Source organism: Cyclopterus lumpus, chromosome 9 (genome assembly GCF_009769545.1).
Source record: "Cyclopterus lumpus isolate fCycLum1 chromosome 9, fCycLum1.pri, whole genome shotgun sequence".
Taxonomy (NCBI): Eukaryota; Metazoa; Chordata; class Actinopteri; order Perciformes; family Cyclopteridae; genus Cyclopterus; species Cyclopterus lumpus.
Genome location: NC_046974.1, coordinates 5,878,358 through 5,895,115, shown reverse-complemented (window position 1 = coordinate 5,895,115; position 16,758 = coordinate 5,878,358). Strand labels below are relative to the sequence as shown.

Here is a 16,758-nt window from a genome sequence, read left to right as displayed (position 1 = left end):
CTGTTGGGATCTCGTCAGGTCAGCGAGTTCCCCGACAGCTGGTTTTGTAACCCGACACCTGAGCCGGCTCTTGGAGCATCCAAACACATATCTGGTCCGTTACTCGCAGCGCTTTTATAGTGGAGAACGTGTCACATGGAGAGTTACCGTCCGAGGGGGGGGGGGGCTGCTTGTCTGTAATCTATACAGGTTCGTTTTCTTTCGGGCAGGTGGTGTCGGTTATACATTTTTGCGTGATTAACTTTTGTGGAAGTTCTCCTCTTTTCTTTTCTTTTTTGTGAAGCCCATCTGTGAGTTTCATCTGTGAGTTTCAGTGCTAATCGATGCACTGGACTTGAGAAGGATCAGCCGTCGTCGGGCCGCACGCTGACGCCTAGTAACGAGGAATATTGATGTTTTTCTGGTGACTGAAAAACATCAATCGGTGAAAAGTAGCTTTCATTTCTCCGAGCCAGAGAAGGTGGCCGAGGTTTTATCATCTTGTATTTATCTGCCCCTCTCAACCCCCCGTCACAGACCATGTCATCTCATGCCCTCTTTCCCCGTCCCATCCTTCCCCACCGTGACATTTCTGTTGTTGTTTGTCATCTCTCTTTGCATTCTCTTGTGTGTACGCATGTTATCAGGGAAGAGCTTAGACAACAGCTCGCTTAAGGCGCAGTCCAGCACAAGCTCCCAGCCAGATAGCACCCAGGGCTCCTCACCTGCGGTGTTCTGTAAGTCAGCATGGCCCGCCATTTGCAGCCTGTGACACACACACACACACACACACACACACACACACACTCACTCATAATGCTTGACTAGAAATTCCCCTTGACTAAATCCTGCATGTATTAAAAGCATACATCTGCTGCCGTTTAGCACCACCAAATCCCTCGAGTACCCTGACTTGTGCGGCGCTTCATTCTTCCGTTAGAGTCTTTTCTAGTCGGCACCATTTTGTATGCCTCGCTATGAGACAGTTGAAAACATCCCATAACAACAGCAATTGTAAAAGAAGAAGAAGAAGAAGAAAAAAAAACTTTGTTCCACGCCACGTGTGTTGAGACCAGAGATTGTAATGAAGTGGACGCGGTCGTCGGGGCGTCACCCGTTGGTGACCATACTCTGCTTTATGGTCTGTTTGACATCACGTTGCATTGAAGAAGTCTTAAAACTAGAGATCGAGAGCATGAACTCACGTTTACAATGTTCACTGGGGGAATAAATCGAGAGAGAAGTAAGAGTCGTTTTTCTCATAGACTTCCATAAAATCCAACTCCTTTTTTCCTTTTTTTTTTGCAACCACAGGAGTCGCCCCCTGCTGGCCAGTAGAGAGAATGCACATTCAAGGCACTTCTCGCGGATGTAAACGGGAATAGCAACACAACACAGCTCCGTGGCAATAATGTTGTTGTTTTTTTTAGACATTGCCGAGCATGGATTTTGTCTTTTGTGTGTGTGTGTGAGTCACACGTTGTCTCGGAGACAACGTTTGTTCCTCTGTATGAACCCCAATGCCTCCTCCTCCCCCTCCTCCCCCGTCTTCCTCCCTCCTGAACTCAGCTGCCACAAAGTTTGCCGACCTGCTGGGCTCAGTGCGTAGGGGCTCAGGGCCCACGTCCGACGGGGAAGGGAGATCCTGCACCCCACCTGCCGCTGCCCTCTCTGCCCTCTCTGCCCTCTCTGCCCTCTCTGCCCCCTCCCCTCCACACACCCCTGTTGTCCCCATGCAGAGTAAGTAGAAAACAGGGGAAGGACAGGGAGTGTACTGTAGATGCGCAAAATATGAATTAAAAACATCCGGATGATGCATGCAAAGATGGATTGATTCTGTCCCCATTTGGAAAAGGAGTCCTATATCTTATTTTCTAATCTCTAGAAAGATCGGTATCTTCTCTCTCATGCTGAATGGGTTTCTGGCTGCACCTTTCTGTTATTTTTGCATCTTAAAAAATCCCTTTAGGAGTTTTCTAAAGAAAGAAATGGTACTAAAGCTGCACTAAAGAGATGTTAACGGTTAAAAAACAACTGCCGAAGCAAAACATATTGAGTGATGTCTGTAGAAACCTACAGTGGCCAAGAGATTCAGTACATTACAGAGATTTATACACGTTTTACACCAGAGGAAATAGAGACCAGGTTAAATAGTCAAATGTAATATTTTCATTATTTACATTCTGTTTTTTAGTCATTTTTAGTAGTTTTAGTAATAACTTAATGCAAAAGAAAGGGTTATGCTATGTTCACACTTTATAGTTTTTGTGACCACAAATATACAAATTCCTAAAGGGATTTCCTTATTTCATTTCATTCCTTTTATTCTTATTCTACCTGTTCTTTTGCATTCCTCCTCCTCCTCCACCTCCGCCACCGCCACATCCATCCTTCCTTCCTGGACGGCGGCACTCAGTGTCTCGGCTCACAGACCTGGTAAGCAGCATCCGCAAGGTGCCGGCGGCTGCCCCCGCACCCGAGGGTGACGCCGCACCGGTACCGAGCGCCAGGCCCGCCCCTCCACCTGCACACACCACATCCCCACCTCCATCTCACTCCCGCTCCAGCCCCTCCCCGTCCTCCTCCCAGAGTGAGTACCGAGCACGACCCCGCCGGGGACCCCTCTACGCATATTAGCCAAATCGCGAATGACACCCCCAGCGAGCGCGGTTTTGGGAATTGAGCGATCTGGATGTGTGTTGTTCTGGCTTCCGAGCCTCATTAACCTCCTCTTCAGTCTGCCCGGGTTCATGCATCGCTCGGTTGCTTTGTTCGCGGTGATATATGGAGATGAACACGTGTGTGTGTGTGTCGATTTTTATTAGTTGGAAAATGTATTCGCCGACTGATTCAAGAGCGACTTAACTTGCACCTTCACAGATTTGTCGTATACGGAATCCACGAGTAAAGCTTTATTTCACTATAAATCAAGAGAAGTTCAGTTTGTTTTTTTCTTCACAAATAACAGTGTTCTCGTGTTTGCATGACAATTAAAATGATACGAAACCCTCTCCGCACTCCATCTGACCCAACTGTGGCGATGACTCCTGATTATCTTCTGTGCCCACACTGTCCTCTTGCAGCACGCAAACAGGAAATTATCAAGATCACCGAGCAGCTGATAGAGGCCATCAACAACGGAGACTTTGAGGCGTACGCGTGAGTTTTTGTGTGTGTGTGTGTGTGTGTGTGTGTGGGGGGGGGGGGGGTTCGGGTTCAAATGCAGAGTTTGACGTGTGTCTTCATTAACGTGTCTTTTCCGTTCCCTCTTCAGTAAGATCTGCGACCCCGGACTGACTTCGTTTGAGCCGGAGGCGCTGGGCAACCTGGTTGAGGGGATGGACTTCCACCGATTCTACTTTGAGAACCGTAAGTAATGTTTTATCTTGTTTGTTTCCTGATTTTGTTTCGTACTGTTTCATCTTTTTTTTCTTCTTTTCTTTTAGCTTTAGTGTAAATCTACACGTCTGATTTGTCCGAACCACGTAAAAAATAAGAAATGTGCTCAGTGATCTCTCCTGTTGCACTATTGTTGTTGTTCGCCGTCAGAAATAGACCACATCGGGAAGTAGAGACTTCTAAACTGAAGCTCATTCTCCCCCCTGACTGATCATCCTTGACCCCTTTTTTTTTTTTAAATATAGTTTTGGCCAAGAACAGCAAGCCCATCCACACCACCATCCTGAACCCCCACGTCCACCTGATCGGCGAAGACGCGTCCTGCATCGCCTACATCCGCCTGACTCAGTTCGTGGACATCCAGGGTCGGCCGCGGTCCAGCCAGTCGGAGGAGACGCGCGTCTGGCATCGCAGAGACAGCAAGTGGCAGAACATCCACTTCCACTGCTCAGGCGCACCAGCCGCGCCACTCCAGTGAGGTATGGACGACAGGCGCCGGGGCAGCTGGGAGAAAAGCTCAGCGCGGAAGTTTTTTTGTTGTTGTTTTTTTTACCAATGTCTTAGTAATTCAACCCTAAAATCCGTCCGTTCAGTATCGGATACCTACTCTTTGTACACATTTTTAAAGCCACACGGAAATAGTTGGACATTTTGGAGACACTAATTTGCATTCTTGTAGAGAGTTACGGAATGGAAACCTCTCTCAGAGCCGGGAAACGGTTACCTCACTGTTACCTCAGTGTTACTTCACTGTTACCTCACTGTTACCTCAGTGTTACTTCACTGTTACCTCACTGTTACCTCAGTGTTACTTCACTGTTACCTCACTGTTACTTCACTGTTACCTCAGTGTTACTTCACTGTTACCTCACTGTTACCTCACTGTTACCTCAGTGTTACTTCACTGTTACCTCACTGTTACCTCAGTGTTACTTCACTGTTACCTCACTGTTACTTCACTGTTACCTCAGTGTTACTTCACTGTTACCTCACTGTTACCTCAGTGTTACTTCACTGTTACCTCACTGTTACTTCACTGTTACCTCAGTGTTACTTCACTGTTACCTCACTGTTACTTCACTGTTACCTCACTGTTACCTCAGTGTTACTTCACTGTTACCTCACTGTTACTTCACTGTTACCTCACTGTTACTTCACAGTTACTTCACAGTTACTTCACAGTTACTTCACTGTTACTTCACTGTTACCTCAGCGTTACCTCAGCGTTACCTCAGTGTTACTTCACATTATTACTTCACTGTTACTTCCCTGTTACCTTATTGTTACCTCAGTGTTACCTTCAGTGTTACCTCAGTTACCTCACTGTTACCTCAGTGTTACCTCAGTGTAACATCACTGTTACTTTACTGTTACCTCACTCCTCGCTTAACTAACGAGTTCAGAAAATGATTCCCCCCACCAAATACGCGTCATCGTGTTTACTGACGGAAAGAGGGGTCTATATTTAATATGTTTGTTTTTCTTTTGTTTTTCTTCTCAGGGTTGAATGCGATAACTTTGTCTGTCAGGAGTGCTCTGCTGGTGAGAGAGGAAGAGGAGGAGGAGGAAGGGATGAAAGAACAAGTCATGGGTTGGTTTGGGAAACAGGCCCTCCAACAACAGACCCTCCCACACTGGACGCTCGGCTCAACTCCCAGCATGCATCTCTTCTTTTACTACCACTGTCTGTGCACACCTGCCCCACAACATCTTCTGACAGCTATCAAACCAACGGCTCCTTCCTCTTCTTCCCTCCGGCACGCCGGGTGACTGGCGAGGGGTTTGGGGGTTGTTTTCGGCACTGGTGTGATTCCTTCTTCATGTGCTCTCTTCCTTCCTTCCTTCCTTCCTTCCTTCCTTCCTTCCTTCCTTCCTTCCTTCCTTTCCCACAACTTGTGTGACACCAACCCTCTTGTCCTCCTGTGAATCCACACGTGTGTGACATAAACACTGCACTGGAAATACAGTATGTAAAGTTGTAAGTCAAATCTATTATCATTACTCTATTATTATTATTATTATTACACATTTGCAATTGTATATGTCATTTGTAAAATTCTAAATTCCTGATGCCAGTGGTTTCTAGAGTTGAATGAAATCTTTTTTTTCCTCTATATATCTTTTTAAGGAAGCATGTTTTTTTCCATATTAACAGTGGCTGTGTTTGTTTTTTTATCGTGGCTATTAAGTGGATATGATATTGGCAGTTTTTTTGTAATTTGCTTCTTGTATGTGAGCTATAATACTGCGCCCGATCTCATGGTCAACGTGTTTTGGTTTCGTTTGGGGTTTTCTTTTCTTCTTTTGTCTTTTTTCTTTGGAAGAGGTGTGTCTGATGGTGTGAATGTAGAGAGTAAGTCTTTCTCTGTGTGTGTGTGTGTGTGTGTGTGAGACTGTGGTCATGTAAGCCCGACACACACTATTTCAAACGTTACGACTGAGAAGGGGTTCGCTAACGCAAACCGCAAGCAATTTTATTGTAAAAATGTACTTTTCCATCTTCATGGTCGATGCCATATGGCTCCCTGAAGGGTGAGCCCAAAAGAAATGGTGAAAAGGAAAAAAATTATATTTTTTGTGCCCGTTAATGACAATGTTTCCTTCCTAGTTTCCATAATTCTCATCACAATGAGACCATTTAAATATATATTTATATATATATATATTTAATGTTTATTGTTTCAAATAAGTTATAAATAAGAATTTTTTTATATGTTCCATGTCATAACCAGAAAAACAACCATCACAGACAATATCAGAGAAGCAGTTAAAGGAATCATTTGATATTTTACTTTAATTTGGACGGTGGTTTTGCTCTGATCCAGCATAATTGTGCACATAGAAGACATTAAGACATTTCTTTAAAGATGCGGCAGAATCATATTTATTAAATGAAGTCAAAATATTGAAATGCCCCGTTAGACACGAACACATGAGAAAAGGACTGAATGGGGATGGAGGAATGCGCTGTTGGTGGCCGCTGCTGTTGCTAGGCGACGGTTGAGAACCCCGCTTTTCCCTAAAAGTTGTGATATTTTTAACTCGCTAAGATTCTCGATGCCGTCTGGAACGCAACACACCTTTTTTCTTTTTCTCTCTCAGTGTGTATTCTTTACAAGTCTGGAGGGCAAATATGTAAGGAGAAGGCTTTATTTCGGAGGACACATCAGTCCCCTGCCTTCGTTCGGCCCAGGGCTTTTTTAAAAAAATTTTTAAATTATTATGATTTTCTCTTCTTTTTTTTCTTGTAATATGTTGTTCGTGTATTTTCAGCTTTTTATGATATTAAGTGCTTGTGCCAGGGGTGGCAAGATTAATCTGATGGACTTTGCACCACTGAAAACCTGTTTTGTTTTTTTTGCCGGAAGGGGTTTGACTCCTCTGTACTTTGCTCGTCCGCCATTGGCTGCCTTCACGTTCGCCTCGCCCCTATTGGTCAGACCAAGATATTAAAGAGACCGGGCAGTCGGTTTGATGAATAGTCCTCAGGTTTCTATTTATTTCGACTATTTATTTATTTATTTTAGCGAATAGTTTTATTGTGCTTTTCCCTTTCTTTTATTTGTTTGTTTTGTTTTTTCCTATTACACGGCTCGTGCACTTGTTGAAAGGGAGTCTACTCCAAGTGGTTTTTAAAGGGACAGTACACCCAATGTGCATCCTGCATGTGTTTCTCTGAAAGAACCAACATGGTGGGAATTTATTTTTTATTTGTTCTCTTTTTCTCTTTGTCCTCTGCAAGATTATGGGTTGTTTTTGACATTATTATCTTGCAGATTCACGGTGTAGATCGATCTCTTCCTCTGAGGTCAGAGTGGGACATCTATCACTTTAAATCTCATTAGAATTAGGGATTGTATTTTGAGTGAACTGAAGCTCTAAAAAGCTTGATCTTCACGCTCTTTTATTGTTTTGCTTAATGCTTTTTTTTCCTCAAATGAACCAATGAGACTTGAGTATTGTATTCGTGTCTCATCCAGTAACTGTTGATGCCTAGTTGACCCTCTTCTAAAAGGTCAAAGACTTCCTGAAGGTCGTGCCAAACCAAACTTAACCCCCAAACCCACAACAACAAAAAAGAGATAGCAGCATGTGTCGTTCTTCTCGCTGTGTTTCAAGCCTTGAACATATTTAAATATAATAGGATTCACGTGTTTTAAAATGAGGGAGGACGCAGTGTTACACAACTAAAACTAACTAGCAGCGTAGATGGCTTTTTCCTCTGCATGACAGTCAACTTGGACACTTTTTTTTTTTTTTTTGGGGTGTTTTCCTTTTTTATTTGGCTTCTCATTTTCTACCGAATGCCGTCACACACTCAACCTTTCTCTGTCTGTCCTCTCAGCTTTTTATAAGCGCGTACGATTATTATTTTTTTGTCTCTAGACGATACAGAGAAGATGATCAGGATGACGGATGTTAACGACTGTGGCCCCCACGAGGATGTGTTGATGATGATGATGATGATGATGATGATGATGGTGATGATGATCCCTCACTTAGCCTGCATGTCACTCAAATCCAACTGACCGATTACAGTCAGCTGAAAGAGAGAAGGAGCTCCAGCGGGAGGCGCTGTCGCACAAAGCGAAGCACCAACACACACACACACACACACACATCTTCGTTCTCCTGCCGGTGACTCCGTTGCCCTGACAACACTGAGTTGGCTTCTCTTGGTCTTTTCTCTCTTTCTCCCATTCCCTCCGTTCCCGACCTTCTTCAATCATGTCTCTGCAGTCGCCTCTTTCTAGTTTCCCTTTGTCTCTTTTTGTCACTTTGGGTTTCTTCTGTGTGATAATATTAATCCTCTAGTTCTCTGATTCTCCGGATTATTGCTCTGTTCTCTTACGTGTTTCTATGACTTCAAGAAAAATGTGTTACGGTGTTATCAATAAAAATTATCATTCAAATAGAAAAGTGAGTCAGTTTCTGCAGCACAGCTTTGTGTTTGTATTGATAGAAGTCACTCTTTCATGGTTTTGACCACAATATTTGCTGACCAGGTAGAAAACATGCAAGTTAATAACCCATATTGTTGCCAAAATTACCAATTATTAATCGTTAAAATCATTTATCAAGGACAACAATCTGCACATTTGCTCCAATTTAAAGACTTTTATTTGGCATTCTTTACAATAATTCAGATATTTATAATGAATTAACAGATTAATTGATAACATAAACAGCATTTAGTTGCAGCACTATTCAACACAATCTTAAAGTAATTGACATTTTATTACAAATTTGTGCTTTTCTAATTTAAACTCAACATTGAAGAAATATAAACATCATAAAGCAATTTCTGCAGAATCTTTGACAAATAATAAACGAGGAAGAAAACTGAGTTTGTTGATTAGATAAAACTCTTAATATAAAACATGTCAACAGTCACATGGCAAATAACAGGTTAATTATTGCATTAACATTAATTGTGTGGTCCATTCTGAACGGTAACATGTTAATTTATCAAAATATATTATGTATCAATCTGAAAGATTTCATATCGAAATAAAGTTATTTGTTGAAAAAAGCATTTGATAATCGAAAGATAAAAAAAATATTCTAAAATGATACAAATTAAAGACTTTTTGAAATTGAATTTTAAATAAAAGGGAAACCTAAACTTGTTGATCATCCTTAAAAAAAAAGAAAAAAAATAGTCTACATATTTACATAAACAAACATGTTATTTGCTCAGACCTTATGTTCCTTTAAAATGGATCTCTACATTTGTTTAATGTTTTTATCAAATTGAAGATTTAACTGGAATTGTCTGAGATTAATAACAAACAAAAAAACTCCATTATAAAAAATCATGATGAATCACTTCGACCTCACCGGAACATCACAGAGAAATATCAGTTTGACAGATTTTGATTTCAGCAGTTTTAGCATCACCAGCTCCAATATAAAAATATGGGAAGAGTTCCTCAGTGAAAGTGTCTCTGAGAGTGGAGATGTGAGTCATGTCTTCAGGGTCGTAGAAGGACACCTCCCCCATGTCATAGTCCAGCTGGACTCTGATCCTCTGGAGACTCTTCTTCACTCTGAGAGTCTGACCAGCTCCATCAGTGTATTCTCCACTGAGATGAATTAAACACCAGAATCCATCTTCTGGAGAAACACCCATCTTTCCCTTCCTGTCAACTGACTCTTTAACCAAACCTACCAACCAGAAAGGATGGTCTCCCACCTCCACATCCCAGCTGTGTTTCCCTGAGCTGAAGCCCTCAGATCCCAGAACCTCTGTATACTTAGAGAATCTCTCTGGATTCTTAGGAAGCTTCTGGTTTGTGTCTCCACATCTCACACTGGTCAGATCATCAGACAGATGGAGACTGCAGCCTGCAGTGTTTGGGTCCAGAATGACAGGACTGAAGTGGACCTTGTCCTTCATCTTCTCCCAGACTCTGAAGGACAGGTTGCCCAGGTGTTTGGCCACATCTATCAGCGCTCCTGAGACCAGCTGTGGATCTGACCGTGAGCTCTGGACTCTGGCTCTGGTCTGAGTGGGTTTATAACTGCTGAGGAAGGACACGTTGTGTTTCTGCAGGTCTTCTTCAACAGCAGAGATGCTGTCTGACAGAGAGGAGATCTGCTCCTGAATCATCTCCATCTCTCTGCTGATGGTCTTCCTCTTCTGCTCCTCTTCCTCCCTCAGAGCTGCCAGTCTGGACTCCTCTTCCTCTTTCAGGAACTGGTGGAGCTTGTTGAACTCTGCTCTGATCTGCCTCTCTGTGGACAACAGCTGCTCCTTGGAGTGTTGAATCACTTCCTGGTATGTTTCCTCCACTTGTTTGTGTTTGTCCCTCTTGTCCTGCAGAGACTCCAAGTCAGATCTCAGCTGGTCCTTCAGGTCACTGACTGCTTGTTCTAGAGGAACCACCTTGTGACTCTGGTGGAGAGGAAACTCACAGACAGGACACGCAGCTTTCTGCTCGTCCTCACAGAACCAACAAGGGACTTCTGGATGTTTCTCACACACAACCTCCTCTTTCTCCTTCTCTTGTTCCGTCTCAGGTGAAGCTTTATTCTGCCTCTCAGCAAAGGAGTCAGCCAGTTCCTTCAGTGTTAAGTTCACATTTGGATCTTCTTTTGAGGATTTCCTTTTACAAAGGGGACAGTTTGTGTCTCCAGCTTGTTTCCAGAATAGTTCCAGGCAGCTTGAACATAAGCTGTGGTTGCAGCTCAGAGACACAGAAACTCTGAACGTCTCTGAACAAACGTGGTAGTTCCGGAAACTTTCAACAAGAACTATTTTCTCAGCCATTTGTCTCGGTATATAAATGATCCTTCAATATCAAGACTCACCAGGTTACTGTCCCGTCTCTTCACTGCTTTAAATACTCCGACCGTGTGTTTTCCAGCAGAGATCTCAGTCCCTGTATTGGCGTCTCAGCTCTGTTCAACAATGACAACATCTACTTTTATTTTCACTAACCTGTGTGACAGGTTTAATTAACAGGAAGAAATGCTGCTATGTCATGTAGTCACCAGTAGGTGGAGTCATGATGTCTTTTTGAGGTAAACCTTCTCTTCTTGATTAATATTAATTCCATATTTAAGCAGTCGTTGAATCCAAAACTAACGACTTGTTTTTTTGCTTCACTAAATAAAATTATAACTGATCCTAAAATGGCTCATTTCATCCAGGTGGACTAAATACAGATCACACTCTTAACCTGCACTTATAAGAACCAAAGCTGAGGGTTTAATTTAAATTAAATTAAATTCAGTTTTTATTTGTATAGCTCAACATCACAAAATACAAATTTGCTTCAGAGGGCTTTAGAATCTGTACACATACGACATCCCTGACCTTTGACCTCACATCGGATCAGGAAAAACTCCCCAAAAAAACCAGAAAGAAAACCTTTCACGGGAAAAAAAAGGGAAGAATCCTTCAGGAGAGCAACAGAGGAGGATCCCTCTCCCCGGATGGACACAAGGAATAGATGTCATGACAGATTTACAACACATTCAATGAATATGACAGAAAGTATTCATATAATGAGTAGTGGGCATGGACCACGATCCATGTAAACAGAAGGAGAAAGAGAGGAGGGGCTTCAGCAGGGCCATGGGAGGAGGCAGGGCCCAGGAGGCAGGGCCCAGAGGGCACAGTTGAACATTTCAACAGACTCACTGACACTAAACCAGTTGAACAACATTTTTTATTTTCTGCCCAACAGGAACACGTAACAGGAAACATGTTCTGCTGACACGTCATCCAGTTTGATTAAATGTTTGGCATTCAGTGAAAATACACGTACATATTCTAATATTGAACATCTTTTGCTGTTTTTCTTCTTCTTACGTGTTCTCAGTTATTTTGTCCTTCACTCTCTCATCATTTGTTGTGGGTCACGTGAGGACTTGGGTCTATCCCTTCATGCATTGCTTGGAATGAGTATCATATAAAAAAAAAACTGTAAAACCAAATAACAAATATTCACTTTTGTTGTTGAAAACAATCTATAAATGTTTTCATCAATCTGTTGAAGGTAAACATCTTAACTTCCTGTTTCATCTTTCACTTATTCTTCCAAAAGTCCAGAGAAAATGTGAAAATAAAGAACAGAACGAGCCTTGAACACATTCAGGGAGGCAGAGTAGTTTAACAGATTCATGTTGTGTAAACATTCTCATCACAGGCCACAGGATTATTTCATATCTGTGACAGAGAAACAAAAGCTGTGCACGTGACAGTCGGCGGCTTCTCGTCGTAACTTGGCAACGTGTCAGCGCGCCTCTCATCTCCACCAGGAAGTGTTCTACAAACTCTCACTAACACGCCTCAGTTGGGTCGCGTGTTTCAATCGATGCGCTGACATGTCAAAGCTGCAGTGACGGGGATCTGTTTCACGAGTCTGTTCAGAGAGAGAGGGTCACTCCTGAAGGACGACCTTTGACCCACGTGTTGCACAACAGTCCGCGGGAGGCTTGTGAGTCACACGACAACGAAACATGTAGATCTGCTGTCGACTGAGACCAACGACTGTTACTCATTTACTCAAAGACATTTTATACCGGACCCTAAACAAAGTAAAGCTTTTGGTGAAACTGTACAGGAAACAATTAATATGTATCTAAAAAAGAGTGGAACTAAAATTATCAAAACTCTCACCAGCCTGAAACCAAAATGTGAACTTTGTCTTCACCTTGTGGAACAAAACTGAACACAACTATACCTGAACATCAACAGCATCAAATGTATATATTGACTGAAAATATGTGTTCAAAAGTAAATGAATGTAACATTATTCTGCATCATATCATCACAAGTGAAGGAAGCACACCATATAGTTATGAAAGTAACCAGTTTACTATGAAACACAATGAAGTAATTGTTTAATGTCAAAGATGAACAAGGTGAGATGAGGCTGTCTGTGGTTACGCGATTTAAAGTCACAGCCTTTTTAATAAAAATAAGTATTATTATTGTGGTGGACAGTTGATCATATTCTGCTTTAAGTTTAATTCATATTGCTGAAGTCTGAATAGACACAGAGACAGCTCGTTTTGACCTCGCCTCCTCCGAACCATCGAAATGGGACAATAAATTAAATAAAAGTTTATCTTATTATTGTTTGGGTTCAGTTTGCTGTTTTGTCTCACCATCACGTCATACAATTGTATTAATACTGTTTTATAATTTGTATTTTTTTAAATGTTGCACCAGGAGAAAACCCCAAGAGGATTGGACTAATTGTACACGGTGGGGAGCCACACATCCTGAATCTTATGCCTACCAGAAAACCGACGATTCCTAACATGAACTAACTGGCTGTAAAGGATGGTCACCTACAGGCGGGCCTGCATACCTTTTTACGAGCTTCTGCTGCCTGCTCCATGTTCTTTCTAGCCTGAGCGTAGGCACCGCCCAATCTCCTCTGATGTTCCTCAACCCACTCATGCACATTACCCTCAAAATTCTCCCTATCCTGTCCCAGCCAAACATCCAGCGGATTCACTTGGAGCCCTCCCGAGCATGAGAACATACGGCGAGTAGCCAGTATGTTTCCCTGTACTTCCCCTGGTCAGAGTGCAACCTTGAAGGGACCCCATAGGGCTGAATCCAACATTTCACCAGAGTTCTTTGCAACTGTGACTGCACGCTGGTCTCTGGTTGGCACCGCAAGCGTGAACTTGGAGAACACATCGGTAAAAAACCAAGACGTTCTCTCTATTCCATCTGACGGCGGTTTCAGCACGGTGAAGTCCATTAAGACAACTTCATGTGGCCTAAAAGGCAATATAGTTGCCGATACCCAGAGGTTGTTTCTCAGCGGGTGTGTCGCTGAGTGGGATAAAAAAAACGGTTAGCAACGTAAAGAGGTTGGTGGTGGGCAGCGGGCTTCTGCTTAGACTTCTTATTCCTTCGAACAGTGACCCAGCGTCCCGGCTGCTTGGGGCCTGCCGGGGAACAGCTTGCAGAAGCTACGTCTGGTTAGCCCGCACCGACTATTGGTGGTGCCCGAGCTAACCAATGTAGCTAACGTCTGAGCCTTGATGGTGCGGAGCCGTGCATCCAACCCACTGAGAACTGCCTCCAGCCTAGCAAATGAACTACACTTATTGCATGTACCGTTATCAGTAAGGGAGGCAGAGGAATAGCTATACATGAGACACACTGACTAGGAGAGAGCAGGAGGGGGCGAGGACGAGAAGGAAGCCATCGCTAGCTGCTAAGCTGGTAGGGTGGTAGCTGGTACCGTAGCAGAAGTAAACAATGAAGGAGAGATCTGAGTGTTTAAATACTCTGATCTAAAGAACATCACACATTTAGCTCGGTTTAGCTGGAGAGAAATACGCTATCAGAAAGCAGACACACGCTGGCAACCGGAAGTGAGGCAATTCCCTTTAGGCTGAATTTTTATTGTGGATTCTGTGGGAAGAAACTTGAGCACCACGAGTAAACCATAGCGGCCAGAAGGAGAATATTCAACCTCCACACAGAAAGAAAGGTGGAGGTGTCACTGTGTTGCCCTGTGTTTTTGGGGACAGGGGAGGAGGAAGACGTACTACTGTCATTTTGGGGGACAGGGGAGGAGGAAGAGGTACTACTGTCATTTTGGGGGACAGCGGAGGAGGAAGAGGTACTAATGGAGCTCAACCTCTGCTGAAGAACCATCCTCCTCAAGGAGAGGTGGCAAGGTGTGCGGCCTATTTGTGTAGACTCCCACGGTCTCAATGTCTTTCTGTGGCTCTGTTCAGTAACTTTCAGGTCCTCTTTTTCATCCTTCCACCGTTGGAGTTCCCTGTTCAAGTCTTCATTCTTGGCCAGCTGTTTCCTAAAGTTTTCCTCCAGAACTCTCCGGGTGGTTGCCTGGAAAGCTTCTCTTCTGAGGTGCGAGTCCCTTTCGATTTTTCTCTCCAGAGCATCGATTTTTTCTCTTTGGCCCAAGAGCTGTTTTTTTAAATCGTCCTTTGAGGTGAAGTCAGAAACCGTCGATGTGTTGTCGATGAGCCGCTGACGTTTAGGCGGCGGCAGCTGTGATTCGTCGCTGATTCGCTTACGTTTCCGGGTCATATCCTCTTCTTCTGGGTGCCGTTCTGGGTGGTCGTTGTCCTGGCTCTTTCCAATATCCATGGACATGTCTGAATAACAATGTTGTGTTTTGACTTAATAATTAATATTCCAGTAAATTCTAACATGAGGAGGACAGATCCCCTCCTTCACAGGCGCCACTGGGAACTGTGACGACACTCTCTGCCATTGGCTGGCGTCCCTGCAGGTGGGCGTGGCAAAGGGTCATCAGGAGAGTGGAAACACCTGAGGAAGAGTATGGTTTGAACCGACACGATACAACACATGCACTCACCTCCACCACTGACACTACTGACTCCACACGCCACTGTTTATGCTACCCAAGTTATGTTCATGCTACCTAAATTAAATAAAACCCTTTCTGTTATTGTTTGTGTGTATCCCCCCCTTTGTTGTCATGGCAACTGGTTATAAAAGACCTACATAAACTGGTCAGGACACGTTTCCAGGGCTTCACTCCACTTAAAGCAAACAATGACCACGTAGTGTGACTTATTATAACATTATAATGCCTCATAGCATTGATTGTAATGCATTATAAAAAGATTGTCTTTGGTTACAGCTGTGCGAATTTTAATACACTGATCTTCTGACCACTGTGAGTGACCAAAGCAATTATGATCATTGACGTTATAAGTCATTAAAACATATATTTATGTGTTCGTATAGCTAGAATTATACAGTGTTTTAAGCAGATTATGATGCATGAATACTATGTTCATAGTGCATTATGATCGTCAAAGGTAAATTGATTGGTTCAATTGTGACGCACCTCGTGAATTTCTTTTTAGCCACGCAAAAATAAAGCCAGGCTGACTGGCACAAGATGCACTTAAGAATATAAATATAAAAACATTGCTGTGCTTTGTTCTACCTCCTTAAGTACACGCCTCTACAAACATGATGATCTTATAGATTATGATGCATTGATGTAGATTAAACTACAGGATATAAAGGAGTTAAAATGAACACAAGCTTAAACATCTCCACCAGTAACATGCAACACATTAAAGCAGCAGTAATATTAATCCAGAAACATCATATTTAACAATGCTGACAGGACACATTTTACTGCTCCATGAGTACTATTCTTGAAGTACATTTTGTGAATGATATTTTTACTGTATTTTCACAGTTTTATCCTAATACTTTTACTCCAGTAAAGGGTCTGAATACTTCCTTCACCACTCTACCACATCTACATTACGTTGATGTAAAAAGACCAGAACTTCACAGCTTTGATATTCCTCATTACAAATATGTATTACAAATTTTTATTGTGTATTTCCAGATATCATGACACACGTTCTTCTGAGACTGGAATAAAGTCCTGGACAGTGTTGTTAAAAAAGACTGATGGCCATGTGTCCACCAGGAAGAGACAGGAATATCTCCCTGCAGCTCACCAGTGTTGGTGCACAGTGTCCCTCACCTCTTGTGTGGACTTCTACCTTTCACTAAACAGGTGAGTGCAGCTTTTCAAAATAAAAGAAGGAGAAAAGCACAGAAGGAATAAAGGAGGCGAAACATGGAAATGAGAATAATGTATTTTATTTAGTAGCAATCTGGATACACAACATCTGAATTTAAATTAAGATGCTACAGTTACACACAAAAAACAGGCAAGTGATGAATCTGATTTCTGAGATAATTAAATAAACAGTTGCAAAATGAAGCGTCTTAACAAGAGGCCCAGTCACTTGTGATTATACCCAGAGGGACAGCTAGGAACCTTCTGAAGGAGCAGAAACAGAGACATTTTATACCGGACCCTGAACAAAGGTAACGTTTTGTGAAACTGTGCAGAAAACAATAATATGTATGTT

At 42.7% G+C, this 16,758-nt stretch overlaps 3 protein-coding genes across 16 annotated transcripts in view; 1 reads left to right on the top strand and 2 right to left on the bottom strand.

The window, feature by feature from the left end:
• Positions 1-6,862, top strand: part of camk2b1 (calcium/calmodulin-dependent protein kinase (CaM kinase) II beta 1) — a 48,047-nt gene extending 41,185 nt beyond the window's left edge. For 7 of the 14 annotated variants that reach the window (XM_034541350.1, XM_034541346.1, XM_034541348.1 and 4 more), the window contains 4 exons: positions 3,063-3,138; positions 3,254-3,348; positions 3,624-3,857; positions 4,880-6,862. In XM_034541350.1, coding sequence (XP_034397241.1) covers positions 3,063-3,138; positions 3,254-3,348; positions 3,624-3,856 — 404 coding nt within the window. In that variant the 3' untranslated portion in view covers position 3,857; positions 4,880-6,862. Of the gene's footprint in view, positions 1-626; positions 717-1,548; positions 1,720-2,395; positions 2,570-3,062; positions 3,139-3,253; positions 3,349-3,623; positions 3,858-4,879 lie in introns of all 14 variants that reach the window. The other 7 variants (XM_034541340.1, XM_034541338.1, XM_034541344.1 and 4 more) reach the window with 2 other exon arrangements.
• A 2,159-nt stretch (positions 6,863-9,021) lies between these two features.
• On the bottom strand, positions 9,022-10,792 carry LOC117737004 (zinc-binding protein A33-like). Its single transcript, XM_034542710.1, has one exon. It carries the CDS (start codon positions 10,649-10,651, stop codon positions 9,227-9,229), a length of 1,425 nt encoding a protein of 474 aa, XP_034398601.1. The 5' UTR covers positions 10,652-10,792; the 3' UTR covers positions 9,022-9,226.
• A 3,437-nt stretch (positions 10,793-14,229) lies between these two features.
• LOC117735764 (uncharacterized protein DDB_G0284459-like) lies at positions 14,230-15,338 on the bottom strand. The gene is made up of 2 exons (XM_034540550.1): positions 15,207-15,338; positions 14,230-15,113 (listed from the first exon to the last, which is right to left on the bottom strand). The coding sequence occupies exon 2, from the start codon at positions 14,978-14,980 to the stop codon at positions 14,258-14,260; it is 723 nt and encodes a 240-aa protein (XP_034396441.1). The 5' UTR covers positions 14,981-15,113; positions 15,207-15,338; the 3' UTR covers positions 14,230-14,257.
• Between the last annotated feature and the right edge of the window lie 1,420 nt (positions 15,339-16,758).

Bases quoted from the DNA above. Each gene is read 5' to 3' on its own strand.
- LOC117737004 (XM_034542710.1), bottom strand. From the start codon at position 10,651: ATGGCTGAGAAAATAGTTCTTGTTGAAAGTTTCCGGAACTACCACGTT.
- LOC117735764 (XM_034540550.1), bottom strand. From the start codon at position 14,980: ATGTCCATGGATATTGGAAAGAGCCAGGACAACGACCACCCAGAACGG.